The sequence below is a fragment of the Poecilia reticulata genome, linkage group LG11, assembly GCF_000633615.1.
Source record: "Poecilia reticulata strain Guanapo linkage group LG11, Guppy_female_1.0+MT, whole genome shotgun sequence".
Classification (NCBI taxonomy): domain Eukaryota; kingdom Metazoa; phylum Chordata; class Actinopteri; order Cyprinodontiformes; family Poeciliidae; genus Poecilia; species Poecilia reticulata.
Genome location: NC_024341.1, coordinates 17,634,472 through 17,662,307, shown reverse-complemented (window position 1 = coordinate 17,662,307; position 27,836 = coordinate 17,634,472). Strand labels below are relative to the sequence as shown.

General features: G+C 36.7%; 4 protein-coding genes across 4 annotated transcripts in view; 2 read left to right on the top strand and 2 right to left on the bottom strand.

Annotated features, from left to right (window-relative positions):
- Nucleotides 1-11,236, bottom strand: part of LOC103472612 (oocyte zinc finger protein XlCOF6.1-like) — a 16,387-nt gene extending 5,151 nt beyond the window's left edge. The window contains exons 1-3 of the mRNA XM_017307408.1: nucleotides 10,936-11,236; nucleotides 4,885-5,225; nucleotides 2,057-2,389 (exon numbers count right to left, since the gene is read on the bottom strand). Coding sequence (XP_017162897.1) covers nucleotides 2,057-2,389; nucleotides 4,885-4,948 — 397 coding nt within the window. The 5' untranslated portion in view covers nucleotides 4,949-5,225; nucleotides 10,936-11,236. The remainder of the gene's footprint in view (nucleotides 1-2,056; nucleotides 2,390-4,884; nucleotides 5,226-10,935) is intronic.
- LOC103472610 (gastrula zinc finger protein XlCGF57.1-like) lies at nucleotides 5,934-9,405 on the bottom strand. Its single transcript, XM_008422365.2, has 2 exons — nucleotides 9,172-9,405; nucleotides 5,934-9,020 (listed from the first exon to the last, which is right to left on the bottom strand). Exons 1-2 carry the CDS (start codon nucleotides 9,317-9,319, stop codon nucleotides 7,756-7,758), a joined length of 1,413 nt encoding a protein of 470 aa, XP_008420587.1. The 5' UTR covers nucleotides 9,320-9,405; the 3' UTR covers nucleotides 5,934-7,755.
- Nucleotides 10,396-19,118, top strand: rnmt (RNA (guanine-7-) methyltransferase). Its single transcript, XM_008422364.1, has 11 exons — nucleotides 10,396-10,499; nucleotides 12,113-12,267; nucleotides 13,049-13,178; nucleotides 14,292-14,417; nucleotides 15,259-15,374; nucleotides 15,469-15,650; nucleotides 15,740-15,904; nucleotides 17,162-17,279; nucleotides 18,452-18,553; nucleotides 18,630-18,663; nucleotides 18,805-19,118. The coding sequence occupies exons 2-11, from the start codon at nucleotides 12,118-12,120 to the stop codon at nucleotides 18,840-18,842; spliced, it is 1,161 nt and encodes a 386-aa protein (XP_008420586.1). The 5' UTR covers nucleotides 10,396-10,499; nucleotides 12,113-12,117; the 3' UTR covers nucleotides 18,843-19,118.
- Nucleotides 19,119-22,389: 3,271 nt separating this feature from the next.
- On the top strand, nucleotides 22,390-26,437 carry abrab (actin binding Rho activating protein b). The gene is made up of 3 exons (XM_008422380.2): nucleotides 22,390-22,920; nucleotides 23,489-23,834; nucleotides 25,903-26,437. Exons 1-3 carry the CDS (start codon nucleotides 22,527-22,529, stop codon nucleotides 26,384-26,386), a joined length of 1,224 nt encoding a protein of 407 aa, XP_008420602.1. The 5' UTR covers nucleotides 22,390-22,526; the 3' UTR covers nucleotides 26,387-26,437.
- The last annotated feature ends 1,399 nt before the right edge of the window (nucleotides 26,438-27,836 follow it).

Sequence of the window (27,836 nt, the reverse complement as noted above, 5' to 3'; positions counted from 1 at the left end):
TATATATTATAATGTACACATGCACATATACACGCTCTCATATGAAATATTATACTTTAATAACTTTTGAAGACCGTAAACCTATATGTTCGAACACATACTGGTTTCAACATCGAAAATAGGAGGAATCTTTTACAACAAACCAGCTGCAGCAGAAAATAAAAATAATAACAGTTGTCAATTAGAACTGTAAAACAACAAAGAAACTTAAATTCCCAGTTATTGAAAACATTAGTACAATCAAGAACAATCAACGCATGAAAATTAGATTGCAGTGAATTTCAAGCAAGAAGGTATTTGTTCCATAAGACTGGTTATGATTTTAAACCAATAATAGCATCTGTTTGAATCTTTTTGTTTTATTTAAAGACAAACCTATCACCGTTGTGATTTTAAGTTTCATGGTGAACAGCAAACTGCACAAAATCTGAGAATTTTACAAGAATCATACCCACAAGTTGTCATATTGACGTGAGGTTTATGAACCAACAACAATCAAGCCCTCGGGTGCATCACTGTTTTTTTCCTAATTACTTTTTACAGTTAACTTTAACATGGGTCGTACATGAAAAATATTTCTCAAATTATGATTACTTGTCCTTCCTTATTGGAGCATTTAGGAATTTTCTTTAATCAAGGAAAGGTGACCTGCAAACCACTTTTGCACTTTAAAGGAATTTGCTTAACACCATCTCTATGCCCTCCTTGTGTTTAGAAATAACTTTATCTTGTCTTTATTTTTGAATTTTAGAGCAGCAAAAATCCAGCAAAAGCCCTTGAATCCTGTTACTGGATACACTGAAGACTATGTTAAGGTCAGGAATAAAATAAAAAATTAAGTCATTTTTCCCCCTGCATTTTTTGTGTTAATTGTTTTAACAACTTAACTTTGAGATCACTAAATATCCCATAACCCATCTGGTACTTTTGACAAGTAGATTTTGACCCAGTTAAAATGTGTCTGTTGCGAGTCAACCATGCTTCTCATTTGTGTGGCTTATCATGTGCTGAGTTAAGCCATTTCTCTTAGTGTAATCTTTTCCACAAGTTAAACATGAAAAAGGCTTCTTACCTGCATGAATTGTCATGTGACTAATTATTAATGTTTGTTTAGAATTGAAACCTTTTCCACAATTTAGGCAACAAAAAGGTCTCTTACTTCTGTGAATCATCATGTGCAGAGTTAAACTGCCTTTTCCACTGAAACATTTTCCACAGGTCACACATAAAACGGCTTTTCACCAGTGTGAATCCTCATGTGCCGAGTTAAATCCCGTTTTCCAATAAAAAATTTTCCACAGCTCCCACATGAAAATGGCTTTTCACCAGTGTGAATCATCATGTGCTGAGTGAAATTAACTTTGAGACAAAAACTTTTTCCGCAGTTCACACACAAAAAAGGCTTTTCACCGGTGTGAATCATCATGTGCTGAGTTAAACTAACTTTGCGAGAAAAACTTTTTCCACAGGTCCCACATGAAAACGGCTTTTCACCCGTGTGAATCCTCATGTGTTCAGTTAAATTCTGTTTCTGACAAAAAAAATTGCCCACAGTTCACACACGAAAAAAGCTTTTCACTGATGTGAATCTTCATGTGCCGAATTAAATACCGTTTTTGACAAAAATCTTTTCCACAAGTCAGACATAGAAAAGGCTTCAACCCAGTGTGAAGCATCATGTGATCAGTCAATTGGATTTTTGTAGTGAATTGCTTGGCACAGGTAATACATTGAAAAGGCTTCTCGGCTGTATGAACTCTCATGTGAACGGTTAGATTATTGTTATAAAAAAAACCTTTTCCACAATGGACACATAAAAAAGGCTTCTCACCTGTGTGCCTTCTCATCTCATAAGTCAAATAACGTTTTGAACTGAAATTCTTGCCACAAGTAACACATTGAAAAGGCTTATCAACCATATGAGCTGTCATGTGAGCAGTCAAAGAACATTTTGCACTAAAACCTTTTCCACAGTTCACACATTCAAAAGGCTTCTCACCTGTGTGATCTCTTACGTGAGGATTTAAGTGATCTTTTCGGCTGAAACATTTCCTACCTGAGACAGGTCTCTCACATGTCTTTTTTGATATCTTTTTAGTCAAGTCACTATTTCGAGGAAAATCGTCATGACCTTTTTGTTTTGAATTGTCACCATGCCGTTTGGTTTTCTGTTGCCTCTTGGGTTTCTTTTCTTCACCTCTTTTTGCTCCAAAGTCTATGGGATTGCTTCTTTCCCAATTTTGGTTCTCAGGGTTTGGTTCTTTCCCCGAAATGTTGTTGAGTCCATTTGCTTCTTTTATCTGCAGGGGTTCTAACTCCTCCTGGTCCAGAGCGAAGCTCCTCTCCTGGTTACATAACTTCTCCTTATAAACGTTGTGCTGTAGGCAGTCTGAACAAGAAAACAGAAAAAAAAAGAGGATTTGTCGAATGCATTCAAGCAAATGAGAGCAAACTTTAATCTTAAGTACAGAAACCAACAAATAAACACATATTTATCTTTAACATAAGTGACATTTGGAGAAGTCTGAAATGACCTTTTTTATTATTATTTTGTCCTCATATTTTGCATAATTCTTTTTACTTATGAAATTATTTACTTTAGGTTTTATTGCTGTTATTATTTTAAAGTTAATTTCATTATTTCTAGGTATTTATTTCAAATGATTATTACATTTTACAACTAATTATTTTCTATGGCTTATTTTATGAGACCTGTGTTGCATGTTTCCTTTTCCTCTGGTTTTCGAATGTGACCCATATCTGATATGTATCCGATTCAAATGCGACTTAACGTCCATGTCGCATTCATCCAAACGGAACGTCACTGTTTCTCAGCAAATCTCACTATTTTGCGTCCTGATAAGAAAAACAACAACCATGACGGTCTATATGAGGATTAAGTTGTTAATATGCTGCTCCGGCCAGACAACAACTTCAAATAAGTAAGCTAAGCTCCACCGTTAGCCTCCATGTTTACTTCCGCAAACACTGAGCACTTCTTCTTCTTATGGCGGTTGGCAGAACACTGAGAACGCTGACGCTATTGCGCCCTCTACTGCGCATGCGGGACACTTTCAGGTCGTTTGCCCGTTCACACAGCAGAACTCATACAGGTCGCATTTACTGGCAGTGTGAACGGCCCAGGCAAAAAAATCGGAATTGCCAAAAAATCGGAATTGGGTCACTTCAGGCTGCAGTGTGAACGCACACTAAGAAGGTTTAGTTGGAGTTCTCATTTTTGTTTTTTGGAATAAACTAAAATAATTTCTAGACCAAATAAACTGAAAAAAGTCTTAAATGCTAATTATGACAAAAATGGCTTCTTTATTGTTTAATTTATTTCAGAGCAGTTTAAAACAATGTATTGATACAACTCATAAAATAATTAATGAATTCTTAAAATTAAACAATACTGAAAAACTTCTCAGTCCATCCAGGATTTTGTAATTGTTTTTGTGATTATTTGCAATAAAAATCAAACAATTAGTGGTTAGAAATAATTACAATATTTGCGCTTATGTTTGACTTGTAAGCAACTCTTTGTTACTCACCATATAAAAATGCACTGTAATCTGACAGAAATTAATAATATAGTAGGATTATTTACATTAACAATTATGAAAATGTAAAGATCTGTTAAGGCTGAGGCAGCTGTTTAATACAAGTAAGAAAGTTGGCATCAATTAAACCAAAATGTTTTTGTGAAAATAAGACTGCGATAAACTCACAATTATGCATTAGTTTGAAAAGGGTGGGGATTTGCTGATTTTGCATGAATTCCCACAATATTTTGCAAAAACCCTGAGGAACTGATTGATGTAATCTGGCAAAAAATACATCAAAACATAAAACATTTGATTTGACTGATAAAATAATATTTAAGCACATTGTTATCTTGACATTTTACACCAGAGGGCCACATAAAAACGCTATGGATTTGGCCATCAGGCCTCGAGTCTAACACTTGTGCTTTTGTGTTGTTAGGTTTGTACTCTGTTATAGCTCAAAGCAAGTCTTTCGCATGTGTGTCAGAACAGAACAATAACTACACTTAACCTGTTGAAATATAGTAAAAACATCTTAGACAGGAAAAAGGAGTATATTTCCGCAATTATTTTTTTAAATTTTCTACCAAAAAGGAAAAAAAATTTTGAGCTCCAAAACTTGAAAATTTGCAAGACATTTTTAGATAAACCTCAGAAATGTTGGTGAAATGTCCATGTGTTTTCTATCAGGATTAGTTCATAATATTACACAGGTAACAGTAAAAAGTACAGTGCAGTAAAACAACTATAAAGTACATTTCCCCCCAAAAAAAAAGATACTCAAAAGGACTATTCAGTTATTTGCTGGTCTCGGTCGCACAGATGCAAAAACAGCGGGAACTTCTTTTCACGTAACACCGGATCGCAAGCACCGTTGTGTAGCAACACTACATTAGATTCATTAAATTCTATTTTTTAGTTTTGTATTACGAAGATAAATATAGAATACATTATTTAATCTGTAAATATCCACTATGTTTAAATGTTCCTTTAAAACAACGTGGTTACATCTTAGCTTTTAAAGGCAGCTCGGGAATTTTTTTTAACGTAAGTACGGATTTAACGGTTGAAAAAGCGCGGGGTTCAGAGGGCACACATTCAGAAAGTGAGCTTAGCTAGACGCTGCTTACTCCGCGCCAACTCCCGAGTTCCTAGTTTCAACGGTTGCATTTTCTTTCTACATTAATAAACGGTTTTAACATTATAACTATGATGTCTGCGTTCATTTCATGTTAACGAAACTTCCACACGGAAAGGAAACAGTTACTAAAATGGTGCCCATAAAGAAAGATCCAGATATTACAAGATTAGCCTACATTCAATCGCTGGTGTTTCCTACCTATCCGGTGTAAAATAATCCGGGGAGTCCGGGAGAAATCCAGCAGTCTGCGCTGATCATCCATCTCTTCCTCGGATTTGACGATGATTTCTTTAAACTCTGTAAAAGTTTCTTCAGCATCAGTTAACTGCTCGTTGTAGCTGCCTGCACTGAAGACATTTTTTACATGAAGCAGTCCCACATTCAACCAGAACGACCGTTATACGGTCTTCTTCTTGGGTTTTATTTCTGTCGGCATTCCTGTAATTGCATTACCGCCACCTTCTGGGTCATACGATCATCACATCTAAAGATTTCTTACGCTCTCTCCAAGAGCCGTAAGATATTCTCTTCCACTTTATCTAAATAAAGCAAATACAATATTAAACTTCAGCTACACAGTAGTCTGCGATTCCATGAGTAGTTATATTAGTAGTAGTAGTAATAATAATAATAATAATAATATAATTCTCTGAGTCATATTTCCAACATCCCGCTAACATTTTTCAGTTTCTTGAACAATACACCAAGTATGAATATGGAGGATTTTTTTCCCATATTAAAAAGTAACAGAGTTTTTTATTCTACACATAATTATCTCTTATCCCTTGGTTGTCCCTCTGCTGTAAATTCATATTTATTCTGAATCCTGTATACATTCCCTTTTTGATGCATTATCCCTCTGTAGCTGTAACTGCTTTGTGTAATTATGCTTTAAACTTCCTTTTGAATAAATTGAAGTTTATATCAACTTCAGTTTGATATAATTGAAGTTATGTGTTGATATGTATAGGTGTTTTTATTTCATTTGGTGTATGTAAACTAATGGTTTCTACTCTGTTTACAGTCAGTTGCGTATACGTATATCTCAATACTTTACTGTCAAAACATTTTTTTTTTAAATCTGTAATTAATATGAAGCTGTTAAAAATGGTCCACAGTTATGCCTCTTGTCTTGAGATGTTAAACCTTCTAAAGAAAAGGCACTAAAAAACAATAATGTTGAGCCAAAACTCATCCTGACCCCCCACCCTCCCCAAAAATTGCATTAAATAAAAATGTACTCAAAATGGGATTTGCACACTGTAGCTTTAGACAGTTGGTAAAGAGTTCACAGGTGCATTGCTGCCATCTACCAGGTTCAAGTACAGGGTGGTAAATAAACAAAAGCACCTCAAATCTTTCTCTCTCAAAAGAAATATTACACTTTAATTACTTTCTAGGTACTTAAACATATATCCATTTACATACACAAAAAATATTAATACTTTAAAAGTAAAAGTACTCTAACAGAAAAAGAATAGCAAAAAATAGCATTTTTTTTTTCTCGGTTGCTTTGGAGCATTTCTCAGAACTGAAATTCTCAAAACTACTTGTTCCATCTCCAAATCATTGCACCTCTTGTATATATCAAAAAAACATTTTCTAATTTCTGTGAACCCATTGCAAAAACACAATTTCCTGCCTTTTTCTTTATTTTGATCAAGATGTGTTGAATTGTCTCGGCCTCTACAACATTTAAGTGTAACTTCATCGTATTAGTGTTAGCATCCAAAATGTCAGGTGGCACGTATATTTTTGTATAAGATTGATAAGATTTATTTTCTGCCCTGAACTATTAATTTGCTCCCAGGTGAATCCCAACTTTCTTCAAAAAAGGCAAATGTGTGAAGCATTAGCTTAACCAGTTTTCATGTCATGAACAGTTAAGTGGCAAGTACAGGAGGTAGGAGACTAAACAAAAATGTAACTTTTCTCTGCATGCAAGTCTGCCTTATGTTCCTATTTATATTTTTCTTTGTGTTCTGCTTTCTGTATCACAATGACGTAGACTGTGAACAGAACAGAAAAATCATAAATGTGAATCTTGTCCAGTCTCTTGCCACCGGTCTCCCCCAATTACATTTTACAACATGACATCAGAACTTTAACCATAGTTTACAGCAGAACATCCCTCTAGAGTTCAATGTAATATTCACAACATGACTTTACAATTTGACTTTACAATCCGTACACAACAAAACAATGACTTGACATTCTCAGGCACAGACACATTCATTGACACAAATATTTACCTTTGAGGGACAAAACTAAGGACTTTGAGAAAGAAACTGGCTATTGCTGGCAGTCTTAACTGCTGTACAAATTGTTTTGAGAAATACACTTCCTGTTTTGCGAATGTAAGTGATGATTCAAGAAATGCACCAAAGTAATCGAGAAAAACTGGAATACAAAAAAAAAGAATGGCATGCCCAGTTATTGAAGACAACCACAGATCATTTGTACAATCTAAAACAATCAATGAATGTAAGAGTGAATTAGCTTTTAAATAGGTAGCCACACTAGTTATTAAAATAATAACTAGTGTTATTACTAGTTATTAGCAACGAGTAATAACTTTAAAAACTCACTTTAAAAACAAAACTACCACACTTGTGTTTCAATTTCACTGTGAACTGCAAACTATGGAATTTTTACTAGAAATGTCAAAGTCCCACCAAAATCAGAAAATGTTACAATAATCATGCTATTACAACTTCTGATCTATGAGGTTTATGAACCATCAAATGACCACGGTTGATCTTTTCCACAAACTAGAAAAGTCTTTAACCTGTGTGAGTTCCTGAGGGAAGTGTTACTTTCCATATTTAGTTGAAACAATCTCTCCAGTTCATAGATAAGGAAGTCTTCCTATCATTCTGGTTTTTACCCAAATTATTTTACAGTAAACTTTATCATTATACATGAAAAATACTTCTCAAATTATGACTACTTTTCCATCCCAAGTGACGGATTTAGAGAGTGTTTTCTTAAAAAGTTATTACAAGGTGACCAAGTACCTTTTAGTCAAGTATGTTTTAAATGACTTACTTGGACTAGAGTAGATTTTATTTAACTAAGCACATGGCTTTTCATGTGCTTAGTTAAAGCATGCCTCCGACTGAAACCTTTTCCACAAGCTGAGCATGAAAAAGGCTTCTCACCTGTGTGAATTGTCATGTGATCAGTTAAGCTGCATTTCTGATTGAAACCTTTTCCACAAGTCAGACACTGAAAAGGCCTCTCGCCTGTGTGAATCAGCATGTGACGAGTTAAAATACCTTTTTGACTGAAACATTTTCCACAGGTCACACATGAAAAAGGCTTTTCACCTGTGTGAATCATCATGTGACTTGTTAAATTCTGTTTCTGAGCAAAGCTTTTTCCGCAGTTCACGCAGATGTAAGGCTTCAACACCGAGTGACTCCTCATGTGAAGATTCACAGAATATTGATCGACAAACCGTTTTCCACAGGTCTTACATTGGAAAGGCTTTTCACCTGTGTGCCTTCTCACGTGAATAATCAAAGAGCCTTTTGAAATGAAATGTTTGCCACATGTAATACATTGGAACTGCTTCTCACCTGTGTGAGCTTTCATGTGAACAGTTAGATTACTTCTTCTACTGAAGCTTCTTCCACACTTCACACACAGAAATGGCTTTTCACCTGTATGAACTCTCATGTGAACAGTTAGGTCGCTATTACAACTGAAACCTTTTCCACAGTTCACGCATAGAAGAGGTTTCTCACCAATGCCGTCTGACATGTGACGATTTAATTTATCTTTTCGGCTGAAACGTTTCCTACTTGAGACAGGCCTCTCACATGTCTTTTTAGCCAAATCACTACTTTGAGGAAGGTTTTCATGACGTTTTTGCTTTGAACCGTCACCATGCTGTCTGGTTTTCTGATGCCTCTTATGTTTCTTCTCTTTGTCTCTTTTTGCTCCAAAGTTGTTATCATTGCTTCTTTCCTGATTTTGGTTCTCGGCTTCAGCAGGTTCCTGAAAGATGACTTGGGTCCTGTTTGGTTCTGGCTCAGTGTGGGATGTTTGCTCATAATATGCATCAGTCTCCTGTTTTAGTGCAAGTTGTTCTTCACCCTGACTGTAGTAAACTTCGTCCTCTTCCACTTTTATCTGCAAATAATCGAGTTCCTCCTGCTCTTCTTTTATTTGCTGATATTCTAGATCCTCCTGCTCTTCTTTAATCTGCTGGTATTCTGTCTTTTCATCTTCTTGCTTCACATGCAGAGGTTCTAACTCCTCCTGGTCCGGAGTGAAGCTCCTTTCCTGTTTACTTGGCTCCTCCTTATTAATGTTATGCTGCAGGTGGTCTGGACAATAAAACAGATACAAAATAGGAGTCGTTCACTTTATCGAAGAAATCGTTTAAGACAGAAATCGACATATAAGCACGCCTGAAAACTCGGAAGTGTAAACGGACAGATCAGTTGATATATTCATCCAAACGCTGGTGTTTCGTACCTTTTCGGTTAAAGACTATCTGGGATGTCCGGGTGAAATCCATCTCTTCCTCGGACTTGATGACGATTTCTTTAAACTCTGTGAATGTTTCTCCGGTATGAGTTAACTGATCGTTGATAAGCACTCGTTGAAACTGTACTGAAGACATTTTAATTTACAGAAAACACTCGCATATTCCACAAAACAAACCATCCGTCTTCCGCTTTGTATTCTTCTTCTTTGGGGTATTATGACTCTCGGCATCAACATTGTTGCTTTACCGCCACCCTCTGGATTATATGATAATCACATCAAAATGTTTTTTTTAACATGACCAATTCTCCACAAAAAGCGTAAAGTCTTTTATTTCTCTTCAACTTAATCTGTCTAAAACTTTGTAAATCCAAAGACAATGTTGTTCTCTGTCTCTTATTTCCTACATTCTGCAAACCAGTAGGATACATCCCCCACTGAAGAGCACCAGTAAGATATTCTCATTGTATACTTATTCCTTTGCTCTAATTGTAAAATTTACTTTTGAACTCAGAAAGCCATTTTGATGCATTAACCTAAAGTAAGTGAAGTTTTGTCTCATTTACCTGAAGATAGGGAAAGACGTTGAACGGGGTCAGAAAGAAGAAGTAAAGAATGAGGAGTGAGTTTGTGGTGGGGGAATTAGAAGGCAGAACAAAACAAAAAAATACTGCCTGTTTCTGTCGCTCTGACTTCAACAGGATGTGGTTTCCAACCCACAACATGCTTTGTACACCAAATGAAAGTAAAACCACGCACTATTTTTCTGACTGTCAGGAATGTAACATTTTTGTGCTCTGGTTAAATGCGCAATTTCCCAATTCAGGAGAGATTTAGTGGGGTGGGGGGTCAAATGGAAATGTCTAGAAATGCTTGATGTATTATGGCAACTGGTTCGACCAGTTAACATTAAGACTAGTACGACAAATTTATGTTTAAGTGTTGTGAAGGTTGAGAACTATTCAACAGAGATATAATACTTTTTGATCAACGTGACACAGGGAAATAAAAATGTAGACGAAATCATTTAATTGTAATCACTTTCAATGGGTTTACAAAATCGAGAAATGTGTACAAGTGACATTTGAAAATTGACCCAGTAGTTTTGATTATTTCAATTCAGTAAAAAAAAAAGCACCATAACAAACCGAGAAAAACGTTAATATTACATAAAAATATGAGCCGACATTCCTGTCCACACTCCAAGCCAGTTGGTGGCAGTGATGCATCCATCATCGTCGTTTGCCAAGAAGACGAAGAAACGGTTCAAAAACCGGAAGCTGCCCACTGCGCATGTGTTGTTTCTACAGATTACTGTGAGTAAATGTGTGTCTCTTTACAACTTTTAGCGTAAATACGTCAACTACGCTTTGACCCTATATGTGTTTCTGATACTATCTGGCATCAGACAGATGTTAGTCGTTGGTTCCGCCTATTTGAGATTCATCTTCGGTGGCATAAATGTGGTTTTTCCAACATTTACGGAGCTGTTTAGCGTAAACTTGCTAGCTACTGGTCGCTAATGCTCGCAGATGAAAGTAGTTGGTAGTTGAGAACAGGCTGGATTATAATCTAGGTTTAGATACACACGCTAAAACCAAACAGTTCAATTAAACCCGAAAACAAAATGAAAATAACCGTCAGTCTCGCTTCTTTCGTCATTATTATCGCAATAATCCTGCTGCTATTAGGAAGTTAGACGCTAATTGGAGTCAAAGAGGTGATTTCTGTCTGGTAGCGTGTCATACTTACTGATGATAACCGACTCGCCTTGTTCACAGATTATCCTTCTACCAGTAGTGTAAACGTCTTTAACAAACTTGATGATGATATAAGTGAGAAAAAGGTTGGTCAGTTTTTAAAAAAAAATATTCAGCAATTATGTCACAACTTGTAAATTTTTTATGTAACTGCGAAATCTAATTAGGATTAAAAATCTCGTTTATGTAGGCGATCTGATCTGGGATCAATAAATCAGCTTTTGTCACCCTCTACGTCTCCATGGCAACAGAACGTAACCATCAACAGATAAATCAGAACTACGTACAAAACATAAATAATACGCAATAAATAAAATGACAGTGACGTTCATCTGATGGCGTTTTATATAATCATCTTCCAGCTACTAATGGTTTTTATTTTTGAGTGCAAGACTTTTTTTTAAGGTTTTTGATTCATGGTTGGATTTTTTATTTAGTTAGTTTTTCCAAAATCTGTCTTTTCAAATAGAAATTGAGTGAAAATGCTGACACTTGTAACATAATGGCCCAATAAAAATAAAAAATGTTTTAGTTATTGTGCACACATTGATCAGGAGATGACTGTGTGTCAATGTACTGTGCAATTTGAAATGTTTGCATAAACACCTTGGAGATTAAGTCATTGAAATCATACATTAGATTTTCTTTTTATACAAAATAAAGTTAATTGAAAGAAGATTTTGTTGAAACAAATATAGGAGAATAATGGCTGATTGTGAAATATGTATTTTTCAAACTTTCTCTGTCATCTTTTGGTATTATTTAGCGTATATTTATTTGGTAAAATAGAAGTTTTGCTTTCAGTTGCTGTTTATCAACCAGATTTCTTTTTTTAATGAACATTTGGAACTGGAAGATAATTTGCCTGTCCAAATTGAAATGCATCAACCAAACACAACAAATAAAACGTGGAATAAAAAACACACGGAACTGAAACCGTAAATAAAATGAATTATGATGCCTCTGTAAACAAAGTTACTCTTCAAAAAACATTAATAATCAGATTGTAAATTATTGAGCTCATTTTAATTCATCACGCGATTGATTCGTTGCTTAGCGCAGCATGCCATGAGGTTCTGCAGAGCCCAACTAATGATGTAATGGTCTGATTCTGGTGTGTCGATGCATCTAAGCATAGTTTGAGTTTGACTTGTGTTCATTCCTGACAGAAATAATGGAGCAAGCAGAAGAAAAACGGGGCGGAACGAATGAGGAGGAAGGAGCAACAGCAGGAGGAGGAAGAGAACTGGGTCAGAAGTCAGAGATGAAGAGGAGACGTGAGGAAGAGGAGGATGAGGAGGAAACTTCACCCACTAAGAAGCTGGTAGGCTCACCGTCTTCTGTATGGTAGCAACTAACAATAATTGGTAATCAATTATTCTATTGATTGTTCAGACGATTAATGGGAGGAAAAGAAATTGTATATTTTACAGATTTTACATTTAACTGATTGTGCCTTTCTATATAATATTAGAAATGCATTAAAAAGTCAAAATAAACAATTCAATTCCTTTTTAAAATAAGTTTTACTGGCTGAAATGCAATCTTTTAGTGAATTAGAATCAGGTGAATATAGAAAAAAATGCCACTTGAGGAGTTTTGGGTAAAACAATTGCAGACAAAGATGTTTTTTCTTTTTTTTTTCTTTTTTCTTAAATGAAAAAATGAGATTTGCACAGTTTTGGCTTAATTTCTATCCTTTTCTTCAGCTAATAACCTCTTTTTTGAATAAGAAAAACATTTTAGTACTAATGCAATAACGTAACATTATTTTAATGAATTTGAACCCGGTGAAGCTAAAACTGCCAGTTGAGGAGTTTTGGCTCAAACATAAATACATACAACTATGTTTTCATCGTAAATTAAAATTTATATATATATATAAATATATATATATATAGTACAGTTTTAGCTTCAGTACTGATTTGAGTTTTGTTTTCGTCAGCAAATTGCCTGTTTTTGAGTTTGTATACTAAACAGGTTAGCAATTATTTCAATAATAGATTAATCACATTAATCGTTTCAATCCTAATCTTCTGTGGCTTCTGCATGCTTTGTAGTTAAAGTGTCCCTCAGCAGTTATTGATCTATTATTGATGGTCCAGGTGAGCGATCATGGCGAAAAGGTGGCGAGTCACTACAACACGCTGCAGGAAGTCGGACTGGTGGTTCGAAGTCAAAGCAGGATCTTCTACATGAGGAACTTCAACAACTGGCTGAAGAGCGTTCTGATTGGTAACTGATCAATAATCAATACTGTCTGACTAATGAAATAGTCTTCCTCCAGTACGATAAAGTTTGATATAATCAGTCTGGAGATGATGAACTGGAAAGTTGAGAAAGACATCGGTAGGGTTTTAAATGAAACTTTTTTTTTTTTTAATTTTTCCATTAATCCATAATTACTAATCTGAAAACTGTGTAATTATAGTGTAAATGAAAAAAAAATCAATAAATCAAAAGCTAGAGGTCAGCATCTCATCTTGTCCTGTTTCCACAAATGAAACAAACTGCTGTGGTTCAACAAAACATCAGTTTAACAAGATGCTGTGTTTCCCTCGCTGGTGGCCGATATGGACTTGGAAGTTTTATTTTGTGGTAGTATTGTATTAGTGATAAAAATGACAATAAGAACTGCTTATTATTTTTTAAGGTACCTGAAGGACTGTGACTGCCTGGCAGAGCAATGAAAGCCCCGCAAACACAACTACTGCTCTTAAAAAGCCTGTTTGTAATCCTGTTATTTAGGACACCAGTCGCATAAAAATACGACTTTTATCAGCAAAATTCACACAATAACTGCATCTAGTGATATTTTCACGTTTATTGCTGTTTGTTGATGCACCTTTATCGAAAAAGCAGTGGAGAAAAATAGCAAATAATAATCAGGACAGTTCAAATGGGTTTTATCCTGTCAACAATAAATCAAAATCTCTTTATAAAGAATTTATTATGATAAACAATATAATAAATGCCCAATCCTAGTTTCCCCCTTCATTTTTTTTTAAAGATCTCAAACATTATGTGCAAAACTAACGACCTCGTCCAAAATCGCCCTTTTAAAAATGCGTTAGTTTAACCAAACGAAACATTTATCACAAAAAACTAATAAAAAATAAAAGCTTATTCACATTTCCATAATAATTAGGACTCTTTAATCTTTTCCAGAAATCTCCATTGGAGTCATGACTGACTGGATCAACCAGGCGCTGACAAAACTTACAGAACATTTTTATATTGTGCTAAGCTTCCAGTTATTTATTCCTGGATCCCGTCTGAATCTTTTGCATCATGGAAACCACCAGTGTCGACTTTGGGATGTTGATTTTCCTTCTTCTCCGCTACCAGGGGAGATCCTGGACCGGGTACGAGGAGCAGGGAGCAGGAACGTGTCGGTGCTGGACCTCGGCTGTGGAAAAGGAGGAGACTTGTTGAAGTGGAGAAGAGGAGGCATCAGTCACATCGTGTGTGCAGGTAGCCGCTCCTCACAGACTGACCTCTGACCTCCGGTCTGACTTTTGTCCCAAAATGGAAAGACAATCTTCCCCACGGTGGTTTCGCCTCTGGGAAGTTATTTAATCTGTACGTTTGAAAAAGAAAATTTGAGCCCACCACCACTTTTGACCCCGTTTTAAATCAACATTTGTAAATATCCGTAGAATAAATTCTGTTTATACTGCAGCAGGATATCAATTATTTTATTAATCAATCATTGTATAATTATTCCGACAATCCATTTAATCAGATAAAAACATTGGCAGATTTTGTAGATTTTTTTTATTTAACCATTTAAGCCTTTCCCAGCAGGTTTATGGTAAAAAATGTGGCTAGTTTCTGAATCAATCTTATATAAATTAAACAATTTCTGACTCACTGAAGTGTGAATTTTTCTCTTGTTTTATTAATTTTAAGTATTGGTAGCTGGAAACGCAATAAAATAAAAATATATTTTATTGGCTTAAGTCCAAGTAATAACTTGCATAATTAATGGTAAAAAAATTAAATAAAATAAAAAGAAAATGAAGACACTAAAGCAACAACAAATTTACAACACAAGAACAATAATACTGTGCAGTTATTATTAAAATAACATATTCAGATAAAAAGTAATATGCAGCTCAGCAGGAGCATTTAGAGAAGTAAATGTATTAATATATGTGAATAAAAAACAACAGACTATTTAAAAGCTGAGTTATAAAGGCTTAAATGTTTTAACTTCCTGCTGGGAGGAAGGATCTGAAGTAACGCTACTTTGTTCACCCGGGACGTCCTCGATTCCATGTTTATCCGTTTGTTTCTGTTTTGTTTTTCTCAGATATAGCAGAAGTGTCCGTGGATCAGTGCCGGACTCGGTATGAAGAGATGAAGAGGAAAAGTCATTCCAACGAGAAAATCTTCAGCGCTCAGTTTATCGCCTCCGACTGTTCGAAGGTAGATCTGTCCGTCTGCGCAGACGTGATTAGCTGAAGAAGTTGACAGGAGCAGTAATCAGACCGGTTTCCCTCTCTGTGACCTGCTGGTGCAGGAGGTTTTGTCGGAGAGGCTGGACGACCCCGAGCTGATGTTCGACATCTGCAGCTGTCAGTTTGTGTATCACTACTCGTTCGAGAGCGAGCAGAAGGCGGACATGATGCTGAGAAACGCCTGTGAGCGTCTCAAGCCCGGAGGTTTCTTCATAGGAACCACGCCAGACGCCTATGAGCTGGTGTAAGAGCAACGACTCCTCTTTCTACTGTACTTTGTATATAACATTTAGTGTTTGTCCTAATTGGGGGTTTTTTTATTTATGTTTCCAGCAAACGTCTGGAGGCGTCAGACTCCCTGTCGTTTGGAAACGAAGTCTTCAAAGTTTCCTTTCAGTCCAAAGGTTCCTATCCGCTGTTTGGATGTCAGTACCACTTCAGCCTCGAGGGCGTGGTCGACGTTCCGGAGTTTCTTGTCTACTTTCCTCTTTTTGAACAGTAAGATTTAATTATTATTAAAATTAGCATTGGAAAAACAATACATTTTTCTGGCTAAATCTTCTAAATTCCTTTTTAAGGCTTTTTTTCCCCCTCATTAGTATTTGCTCTGCTCAACTCTACTCTGATCCGTTACAGCTGAATATGTGGGCGTGGTTGTCATGACAACACGACAGGATGTGGTTTTAATGCGACGCGTAGAATTTTCTCGTTTTGGATCGCTCCGTCTTCCTCTCTTTGAATTCTCTCATCAGCCGTGAAGCAGAGAAACGTCGACGCTTTGTGTTGCTTTCAGTGTTTACAATTCCTTCAAGCTCCAAAAAGACGTTATAAAGTAGAGAGAAAGTAGCAGGTTGTGTGTCAACTACACTGCAAAAACACAAAGTCTTACCAACTTTTTATGTCTGGTTTCTGGTGCGAATATCTTTGTACACCTGAAATACGACAAAGCTCATTTAAAAGTTACTTTTCAGCAAGATAGACGAGCTTTTTTTTTTAAAACTAAATATGTCCTTCATATTGATTTAAAAAGTAGTCGTTCCACTGGCAGATATTTTTCACGTATTTCAAAATCAACTGGCACTGAGCCGTTACCTAGCAACCCTGGTCAAGTCCAGCTCGTCACCTAGCAACCGGCAGGTAATTTTACATATAAGAAGACATTTTCCCATATTTTAGGTTGAACTAGGACTTTCTCATCTATATTGAGGAATGACCTAAAACACATATTTCTCGCTGAAGAATTACTTGTAAGTTAGTTTTCTTATCTCAAGTGTACGAAGATATTTGCACTAGAAACTACAATAAAAATACTTGTTAAGATTATGTGTTTTTAGTCGACACGCAGAACATGTTAGCCTAAAAGTTGACTAGTTGGCGCATCTCTACCAATCGGATTTTTCCAGGCGGAGCAGTCTGCACAGTAGCAGAATCTCGACAAAGTTTTGCACACATTTCAAATGGAAACGCTGTTAGAAACACTAGAAATGCATTTTCTCCTGCGTTTCTATGACCTCCCAGCGACTAGTCGACATCGACTCTACTTTCCTCATATTGACCTCAACTTTAAAAGATATGAAGTCTTTTAAAGACTAGCCAATCAGTGAGCAGCTGTCTTCTGACGTCACATTTTCATTTCCTCTCCTCAGCCCTTTTAGCAGATTCTGTACCAAGTATCTAAAACGATTTTGAGCTGAGTTGTTACTCATGGAGAAGTCGCTTCAGATTTCTCTAAATGCTGCCAAACTTGCGTTCCAGCATGGCGAAGCGGTACAACATGCGCCTGGTGCTGAAGCAGAGGTTCTCAGAGTTCTTTGAGGAAAAGGTGAAGAAGGAGAATCACCGCAGCCTCATGATGAAGATGATGGCTCTGGAGGTAAAACTGTGGCTCTTCTGTCAACCATAACACTAATGGCAGAGGAAAACCTTTATGATGATTCCCATAATTGTGACAAAAACCTAGAATGTTTTTTAAACATAGATGTCGGCACTCTGTGTTACTTTCAATGTTTACAGTTCCTTCAAGCTCCAAGTAGATGTTACAAAGTAGAGATAAAGTAGCATATTCTGTCAACTACACTGTAAGAACTGCACAGATTTTATTTCTACAAATTAAACCGGTTCTTTGGTGTTGGCTTTAAAAATGAGAAACGACATTCCTCAGACATTTATAGAAACAAAAACGGTTCCTGCTCATACAGGACTCTCGTTTCCAGTCTGTACATAGATGTTAAATAATAGCAACAAGCAGAGAGGTCGGATTTTATGTTTTTAAAAAAATGTCATGCAGTCTCCAAAAAGGTCAGACACTGAATGCCAGGAAAGGCATCGTGACCAGGACAGACTGAGTCCTGCCTGGTTTTTAATTCAGATGATCTGCTTCCATTTCTCTGTTTTCAAATGCGGTTCCTGGATTAAAACACCTGTAATTTCTGCTGTTTGTTGGAAGAACAAAACTGTTATGGTTGAGCAAGAAAAAAAAAACTTTTTTCATTCATTTATAGCTGTGACAAATGGAGAAACCTCATCAATAACTTTTATTTTTGTGTGTGGTTTTCAGAAATAAATATCTCTCCTGTATGGCAACACCTTATTGCACTTAATGAGCTTTTTTCTGCAAATTTTACAAAAGAAACTTTGCAGAATATTTTTTTTATGAAAATCTACTGAAAAAAAATATACCAAGTAGATACCTATATATATATATATATATATATATATATAAATAATCTTTTAAAAAAAATGTTTTTGATGCAGGAAATTTGCCAGTCGTTTGTAAAGAACTGCTATTTGTTTCCCTTTTTAGGTTTTAAAATAAAGAAAAAAGTTTTGCCTAATATTTTCTTCTGAGGGATGCAGATATTTCTAGAAAATTAGCTCTACAAATAGAAATAAAAAAGGGCCAGTTTTCAACCCACTGGCAAGAAAATAAATACGGTTTTCAGTTTAACAAAGAAAAATGGAGACTTCATTCTCCTAACTTTATTTTTTTTTATCAGTGTGATGCTAACACTCTGTGTGTTTGCGTTGTGTGCTGGTGTGTCTCAGCCTTTTCCCTGTGAGGATGGAGGTCAGCAGGCTACCGACGACAAGCAGCAGTACTGCCTTGCTGAACAGCACTGCAGCAAACCTGGAGTCAAACGACCAGTGGTGAGTCGGCTTCAGCTCTCGGCTCCAATATGGCTGCCGGTTCTGCTCGGTCTAACTCTGTTTTCTGTGTGAACAGGGAACCCTGAGCAAATCTGAGTGGGATGCAACCAGTAAGTTCAATCATATAATATTTTGTGCTGCGTTTTCTGATCAAGAAACGTAACAAAAGGTCAAAATAGTTTTTATAAAGGCGACGTCTGAGCAGAATGATGACTGCAGCTCCCCGTTTTTTTTTTTTTTTTTTTTTGCAGGTATCTACTTGGTGTTCGTGTTCCAGAAAATGTCCTGATACTCAAATACAAGCTACGCCTCCCAAACTTACCTCACCTGTTACTCAGTTTGTGTCTGTACAGTTTCTTTTTCTGTTGTCATTTCTGAATTTTTTTTTTTTTTTTGATAAAAATGTAAACTTGCTGGAGAAATTAATTCAAGCTGAAAAAAAGAATTAGTCCTGCTTTATTTTTTCATGTGATGCTGGATGGAATTGTTGTACGCAAAAGTCATAACGCAAAAAAACAGTTTGGTGGGCAATAACTGTCAACTGATAAATTGTGAGAATCCTGAAGTTGTATTTGCTGCAGAGCTGATGCAATATTTCAATGCAATGCGCTGAACGACGGCGTAAAAGAGAAACATGATCATGTGCTGAAGGCGAAGTGCCTGAAAGAGCAGGAGCTTCTTAAAGAGACAGAGACCCAATTTCAAGACTGCATTTTTACCACACCATACAAAAGCAATAACTTTACTAATACCTTTTGACTCTTACATTATTTTGTAAGATTTTAACTCGCTCTTTTTCACAACCCATCAGCTCGTAGCGGTTTGCTTCCTTAAAGTCCCACCAATAGATTTCAACCATGTTTAGGGTTGAACTCTTACAGCCCTTACAGAAACATATGTTTTTATTTTTTACTTTTGTCTATTTGATGGTTCTGGAGAAGATTTAGCATATAGGTGCCCAAGTCATTACACCTCTGCCACCGTGCTTCACAGTTGGTCTGAGATTTCAGGTGTTTATTCAAAACTCCACCTCTTTTAGCTATAAAGTTCACAAGAGCTTTTGCGCCATTTGTTGCACTCTTAATAATTCTTCAGTGTGGTTTCGCTTCATTTTAAAAAATTGTTTACAATCAACAGCCGTTTTATCGCCAAATTCCCATTGGCTTTCATCATGAATAAATATTTAATGTTTTAAGAAGCATCTACACTTAATATGAAAATGCATTTGTTAGTTTTTATTATATGCAGGTGAAACTGAATACATTAAAATATTCTCAAACACTGAGTAATTCAATTTAAAAAGGGAAATTTGGTTATTTCTTCTACTTTTACTTATTTTGTCTACCATGTTTTCCTTCCACTCAACTTTCCATCAATGTGCTTGACTGCTGCTGAACTGGACAACTGCCACTTCAGCAGCAGTCTCCATGGTCATATATGACATTTTGCTTTAGATACTGTTTTTCTTTAACTTTGCCGGGTTTATGGTGTTATAATTAAATGACAAAAAATAAAAAAAAATTAAACCATTTGTGCATAAAGAAATTACATTTCACTTTTTGAGTCACTTAAATGAATCAACTTTCAGTGATATTCTAATTTATGGAGATAAATTTGAAGCAAAGTTCTGCCATAGCAACACGTTCAGCTATGGTGCTTTTAACTACTTAAATATTACGCTGACCTCTAGTGGTAGATAATGGTATTCTTTATTTTATTTTTCTTGGAAATCCCAATTAGTGGGAAAAAAACATGCACTTAAAAAATTTGCATTTTTTGTGAGTAATTTTATTTACTCTGTCTTGGCAAAAACTGCAATACTGACCAAACTTCTGCAGTTTAATGAATGTCGTCTGTCTTGTATGATTTAAAACAAGGAAGTCCTGATTACCTGAAAATGACAGAGACATTGATGTGACACTTCTAACAGGAATGTGAGTCTAAAAATATCAAGGAAATCTGTCTGACATTTTTGTGGTTACTTACTGTAAGTGTGTCTGATAACGTGGAAATGTAGCTCTATGGAAAGCATTTCTTAAGCAGCTTTTGATGTATTTTTAACAATTGAATCAAAACTTATCACATTATTTAGTGTTTTGATGCCGATTTATTTCTGATCTTGACGCATAGGATCTCACTTTGCCAGTTTTTCTTTAAGTTGCTGATCTGGATCAGGAAGTGTTGGCTTGTTTCTGTGACGGATCCCAACAGCTGCTGCTGCATCCATGTGCCAGCTGCTATTTATGAACCAGCTGGTTCTGTAAACACACGGATGAAAACTAAAACACTCAATTATATGATAAAGTCACCATAAAACACAAGACCTCAAACCAGAACAACCACAGGTTCTGAAAAACAAGGCACTTCAGACGCTTCACTGTAGTTTGACTCTATTTTTCTGTTTATATAAATAAATAATTATGCTCCACTAATGCTTCTTGCATTTCAAACTGATGAGCAGAGTTATGTAGTAATTACATTTGCTCAGTATTTTTGAAAGAAAAACAAACAGTATTTTGTTCTTTTTACTTTTGAGTGAAATTTTAGGATATTCTACACATTGTGAGAAACTTAATTAAATGAAAAAAAAAACTGCTTTAACCAAAAAATCAGACACACACCTGCAGTTTTTGTTAAAGTTTCAGAAGTTTTATATTGAAACAAACTGATTTGGAAACATTTTTTTTCCCCTGATGTATTTTTTTTGTTACTTATATGAAAAGTTAAATGTAGTTTTGCTCTTACTTGAGTACAGTTTTGGTGCACTCTACCCTACGAATAAGTTTTGCGTAATATTGCGAGGGAATACAATACTTTTGCGAGGGAAGGCAAAATAAAATGTTCCCCATGTCCCATAGGGGGCGCCGTGTTGCCCACCTCTGGTGACGAACGTAAAAGAAATCAATCAAAGTAAAAAGGGAAAAAGATACGATAGTTTTTGTTCAAGTTCGGGTTACATAACCATTAGTATTTAAAAATGAATTCTAATGTGAAGCAAATGTTACGGAGGTGCAAACCTATCCTGAAAGTTTGCTTTTAATCAGGTGGTTAAGTCCAAATAGTGATGTTGACCAGACGTTTCGTCTTTATGTAACAACGTGACAAAACATTTAAGTTTGACTTGTTAGTTAAAATAGGAAAGGATTTGAAAGCAGATAAAGTCACTTAGTAAGTTCATGAAACTTTCCTAATAAAAATAGGTAGAAGCTGGGCCAATTTATTATTTTGGGGAGGCCCAAATACTTTAATTTTTTTAATGAATGCTTATTTTTCAGACATTGTATTTTATATAAGAGTCTTAAACCCAATTATATAAAGTATAAGTACCAGGTGAATTATAATAACAGTATTCAAGTATTTGAACTTTATGACGTTATAGTATTTTTGGGGTTAACAACATGGAGGTAGAGGCCAAAGGACGTATTAAACCTTCGTATTATTAGTATATGCCTAATTGTGTATAATTATAACTATTAATACACTATAATTTGATTTTACCTACTAAAGTACTGTAATTTTCATTAGCAAACAAACCTTACTGTACAGGGCACCAAAACAGTTTCCACACCCTGTAAATCCGGCCCTGGTAACAAACTAGTTTCTTTTACACCTATTTTGTTACAAATTCAAATTTCTATTCAAAATTTGTCAAAAAATATTTTAATGTTTTAAATAAAAAGCATTCAATGACCATTTGGACTCGCCTTTGCCCTGCTTACAGCTGATTAAAAGCTCTGCTATCTGTGATGAAACATGACCCTGCAGGGGTCATCGATGTCAGAGAAAGATGACCGCGTTGGAAGCCTGGGATGACTGAAATACTTTCCACCGTCATGTTAGGGTTTCCTCTGTCTATTTTAGAGGCTACAGCTGCAAGCGTGAGGTTAGAAAGCAACGCACGGAGAGAAATATCCAGAAATTCAGGCAAATAAATTACATTTATTGCAATTATTTAAGCTTTTATATTTGAAAAATGTCTGAAAAAACGGCTGGTGAAACCTCTGAAAGGAAACCTTCAACCAACAAGAGCTTCAGGAAGCTGCGCGCCGTGAGCATGGTGTGCAGCCTGACGAGCGGCTGGCAGCAGTGGGTGGCGGAAAACGAGAAGAAGCAAGGCAGCGAGCCCAGCGGCTGGGCGCCGTCGACCAACGACCAACCAGGGGAACCCAAAAAGAAATGGGCCCCTAAAAAGCCTCACTCTACACAAACCCAACCAAATCTGGAGACACTTTCAGAGACTCGAACATCTCCATCTCAGGGAGCGCCCAGCAATGACGGCGTTCAAGCCGCAAACGGTCAGCCATCTTGCATCAAAACGAAGCTGGTGGTGAAGACCGTGTCCAGTGGCGTCCAGGAGAAAAGCACAGGTGTCTTCTTCTTCTTTGAAACTATTAAATTTCTAATTAATAATCTCTTTCACTTATTACATTACAAAAATAGGTTGTACTGTTTCCATTTGTCCGTAGTAATTACAACAACGTGTACCATGATAATTGATTATTTTAAGAGTACTATTTAATTCTTTACATCAAAATCTTCTCAATGCAATATCTTTAATTTTATTACATTCTCTAAATTCTACAACTTGCTCTTACCATTTCTTCTTAAAGCCCAATTTTACTGTATACTGGAACAAATTTTTATCTATTTTAACATTCAAATCAATTATGTTGATTTTTGCAGCACTTTTAGCTAAATTGTCAGCCAAATCATTGCCTATTATTCCATATGGGCAGGAATCCATACTAGTTTGAACCATAATTCTTTCTCCTGAAAACTGAATGAATTATATCCAATATACCTCCTGAATACTTATAAATGCACTACTTTAGTCTGAACAAATAATATCTTTCTTCAACTTCTTCAACCCATCCTAACGCCATAAAATTTGACGTTAATTCTCCCGTATGCACTGTCAATTTGTCTGTCGTTCAGGTGTCGGCTTCCTGGCTGAGAAGCTGAAAAGGGAATCTCTCCCTTCAGGTGATGAGATTGACCGGCTGCTGAAGAAGAGGAGCTCCCCGACGCGCCGCAGGAAGTGCTCCAACATGGTGTCCTCCCTGACGAAAAGCTGGAAGCAGGTGGAGAGTGAGCGGAAACTCGGGAAGGAAGGAGGAGGGCAAGGAGATGCTCACAGCTGTGGGCAAGACAAAGGAGGCCGAGAGAAGGAGAGCGTAAACGAGCAAGACGCTCAGAGACACAGTGAGACGGTTTCAAAAGCGGGGGAGAGAAGCGACTCTGACGAAGACTCAGTGAGGATAAAAAGACCCCAAGTCTCAGTGTGAGTACTGGCACTGTGTTTCATTTAAACTGGATCTATTATGCAAAATTCACTTCTTTTGTACTTTCATTTGGGTTTAAAAAATGTTCAAGTGCTTTAAAAATAAAAATAAAAAAATCACATTTTTGGCAATAAGTTGATGTTTTTGGTGTCAGGATAATGAGCTGTTCCAAAAACCTCCAGATTGTTGAGTCACTCTCTGTGTTGCTTAGCAACTCCAGTGGAACCCAGCCCGTCACCTAGCAACCAAAGCGGAGCTCCAGCATGTTTGGACACACTGCTGCAAACCTTTTTTCACTTCCGATACCGATACGAATTTCTGAGGTTTAGTATCAGCCGATACCGACTCGATTCAGAATACAAAACAGTGCTGAATTGACTTGGAACATTTTTCTTCACAGAATTACATGTTTGTTTGATAACTCTGCACACCTAAATACACCGTTAGCTTCCCAAGGTTGGTCAAACATGCAAAAACAACAAAACTGTAATTTGTCAGTGCAATTAGAAGTGTAACAGTAAATGTAAATGTAAAAGAAAAAAAAAGAATAATAAAAAAACCTGAAACAGGCAAAAATATAGGTTGTCTACCTTGGTCAAACATGTGAAAATAAACGGCAACAAACCTTTCAAATAGTTCATAAAGTGCAATAAGAAATTCTAAATATAATGTCAAATAAATAATATAGATCTGGATATATCTGCCCTTATGGGTTGGACACATTATCACTGCTGCCCAATCTAGAATTTTCTTTTATATCAGGACCAGTGACATGCTGAGTACAATGGCTGCTGGAAACGACAAGTGTTTTGTTGTTCACTTACCACCCAGAAACCACTCGCTGAATTCTTGTTGATTGTGCAGGAGGCTCCGCTTCTGCTTTTCAAAGATGTACGGTTGGATAATTGCACATCTGTTTGCAGCCATTTTCATGTATGAGTGTCAACATTGATTTGGGTGGTGTGGCCAGCAGCAGCCTGTTTGTATTTAATGTGACAGGAGGCCTAAAGCAGTTCCAGATAGGCAGAACTAACCAGACTAAAATCTCATTATGTAAGAATGATTTTGTGCAATCAATGTAATATCTGTGATTTGTATCGCTCATAAACCTATCCAATTCCTAACCTGTTTAACGAAGCGTAATAGGTCACCTTTTATAATTTCAGAAAACAAAAGCTTTCAATACCGAAACATTGAACATTTAACATTCCTTTTGGAAATGTTAAAGCTAGTTTAACATTCTCATTTAACATTCTCGAAAGTGCTCTTGCAACTTCTGTCTGGTATGTCTCACAAAACACTTTGTTCCTCATTGTCTTCACTCAGTGACAGACATTTGACATCCGTAATTAGCTGCAAAGTGCCAATCATTTTGTCCTGACAGCTGGTGCAGAAAACCAGTTCTTCATTGAAAGTAATTATACTCATCTTACAGACTAATGTGGGGAATGGAATTGGAAACATTTTCTGGAGGTAGAAGTTTTTATAAAATGTTACAAACTGTACAGAGGTCGCTTCATGAAATCAATCCAATGAGAGATGTCGGTTCAAATCTGACATCCTCATATAAAATCTTGAGCATTTTATGTAAATCTCAGAATTCTGACTTAAATCTCAGAATTCTGGTTTTAATCTGAGAATTCTGACTTTAATCTCAAAATTCTGGTTTTAATCTGAGAATTCTGGATTTAATCTTGGAATTAAATTAGAGAATTCTAAGAATTAATTTTATAATTCTGACTTTAATCTAAAAAAATCTGACATTTTTTCAAAATTCTGACTTTTTCAGATTTTTGACTCAATCTGAGAATTCAGATTCTGAGACTTTAATGTCAATATTCTGACTTTAATCTTTTGATATCAAAAGGTAGAAATCTGAAAAAAGTCATTTTTTTTAATGATCCTAATCCTCTTTTGTGTAATTCACGTTATCTTTTCATTAACAGCCCATTTAAGTATTAAATGTTGAAGAAAATCTCAAGGTCTTCTTGTTGAACACTGCTTCATTATTTTAGTGTCTTTTTTTTGTTCCTGCCTGTCCATAACTGAATCCAATGTGGCTCCCAGGTACAAAAAGGAAGCTGAGGATGCCAACAAGATCAAGGCCGTTTCCAAGAAGCACAGCGCTGTTGGGAACCTGAAGAGTCGCTGGCAGGACTGGGCGGTGGAGCACACAGTCAACCAGAAGCTGAACCCCTTCAGCGAATACTTTGACTACGACTACTCGATGTCGCTTCGCCTGCAGAAGGGCGAGGAGGGCTACGGTCGTCCAAAGGAGGGCACAAAGACCGCAGAGAGGGCCAAACAAGCCGAGCAGCACATCCACCGTGAAATAGACGACATGTGCTACGTGATCAGGACCATGGCCGATCCGGATCCAGACGGAAAGACGCGCGTCACGTTCGGACAGCTTTTTGACAGATACGTGCGAATCTCTGATAAAGTGGTGGGGATTCTGATGAGAGCCCGGAAACACGGGAAGGTGGCGTTTGAAGGGGAGATGCTGTGGCAGGGCCAGGATGACGGAGTCATTATTACTCTGATGGTCTGATGGTTTACACCTGATAGCAGATTTTTAAAGACTGAGAGAACCAGTCTTCTATCAAAAGTCACTAGGGGATAAATAATAACACATCATTTGCACCACAAGGTTCTCAAAATGCAGCGTTTAATGTTTTCTTAGTGCTGTAAGTGACGCCCTCTGAGCCATTGTTTTCCTCTGAGTGCAGCCTGTCTGTTTTTATAGTCTGAAACAAATTTTTCTTGCAAAGTCCGGCACCCATGATTGTGTTAGTTAAGTTTTAATGAAATCTCCCTTTCAAAATCTGTTTTCTGGAAGGTTTGTTACAAAAACATCTTTAGCAGAATTAGTACAAATGACAACAGAGCATGAGAAAGCCATTAAAGTTGTAGCGTCAGGTCTTGGACATGCCCCAGCTGCAAAGCATGCCCAGTGGTTTCAGGGTAAGCTTGATAATTATCAAAAACTCCACAGAAGTCACAATGCATTTGCTCTGGCCAAAACCAAACCCATTTACTGTAACTTCATCTGAGGAATGAGACGTGTGAAAAGAAAGTGTCTAGTCAAAGTGTTGAGTGATAATCAACAGGCAGACTTCATGTTGTGATCCATAGTTTCTGTTTATTTTAGAGTTTTTTCTGTGTGATCCTGTTCCCTGTGAGTCCTGTCTCTGCGTCTTCCCTGTTGATTGATCCCAGCTGTGTCTAGTTTTCTGATTACCCTTCTCGTGTATTTAAGTCTACCTGTTGTCTTTGTCTCTTGTCGGATCCTCGTCATTGTCAGTATGTTCTCAGTCGTCACAGTTGAACTGTATAGTCCTGTGACGGTGTTACGTCAAACCGCGTTTCCCCATCAGATACAGTTCCCCCTGCGTCTTCTTGCCGCTCCGCCCCGCCCACGCGGCAAAATACGCGCGTGCTCGTGATGAGCACTGAGAAAGCACGCGCGTAGCAAGCACGCGCTTATTCGGCGCGCTTGTCTGAGGAACTACAGACACCGTGAAAGCTCAAACAACATGTTTCGGCAAAGTTGTCACACTTCACGTTTTTGCGGGAAACTAATAGTAATAATACTACTACTACTAACAATAATAATAATAATCTGTCCAAAATGTTTCTGTACTATAAAACAAAAAAATAACTAGAGTGTTGCGTTATAAAGTTGATGATTGCAGTTTTAGGACTTAATGGCAGTCGGACTGTGCCGCGAATGGTTGAAGACATTTAGACACGTTTGTAACATTTATAAAAKAAATTTACCGGAAGAACTGGGCGGGAAGCTAGCTACATTAGCCTCTTGGAGTCCATAAGCTTCAACTGAACCTGCACTTAATACATTTAATTAGCCATGCTAGAGTCATAGAATTCTTTATAGTCATGCTTGTTGTAAAATTTGAGGATCGATATAAACGCCAGTGACCCTAGGCTGTAATGATCCTTAAAAGTTTGTCTATGAGCCCCTGTCTGTTTGCAGCTAGGCC

What these genes read in the sequence shown, in the direction of transcription:
- LOC103472610 (XM_008422365.2), bottom strand. Translation starts at nt 9,319, where the DNA reads ATGTCTTCAGTACAGTTTCAACGAGTGCTTATCAACGATCAGTTAACT. An exon ending in GATAGTCTTTAACCGAAAAG is followed by an intron (nt 9,021 to 9,171) that starts GTACGAAACACC and finishes TTTATTGTCCAG; the next exon opens with ACCACCTGCAGCATAACATT.
- abrab (XM_008422380.2), top strand. Translation starts at nt 22,527, where the DNA reads ATGTCTGAAAAAACGGCTGGTGAAACCTCTGAAAGGAAACCTTCAACC. An exon ending in CGTCCAGGAGAAAAGCACAG is followed by an intron (nt 22,921 to 23,488) that starts GTGTCTTCTTCT and finishes TCTGTCGTTCAG; the next exon opens with GTGTCGGCTTCCTGGCTGAG. An exon ending in AAAAGACCCCAAGTCTCAGT is followed by an intron (nt 23,835 to 25,902) that starts GTGAGTACTGGC and finishes TGTGGCTCCCAG; the next exon opens with GTACAAAAAGGAAGCTGAGG.
- rnmt (XM_008422364.1), top strand. Translation starts at nt 12,118, where the DNA reads ATGGAGCAAGCAGAAGAAAAACGGGGCGGAACGAATGAGGAGGAAGGA. An exon ending in CAGTCACATCGTGTGTGCAG is followed by an intron (nt 14,418 to 15,258) that starts GTAGCCGCTCCT and finishes TGTTTTTCTCAG; the next exon opens with ATATAGCAGAAGTGTCCGTG. An exon ending in TCGCCTCCGACTGTTCGAAG is followed by an intron (nt 15,375 to 15,468) that starts GTAGATCTGTCC and finishes CTGCTGGTGCAG; the next exon opens with GAGGTTTTGTCGGAGAGGCT.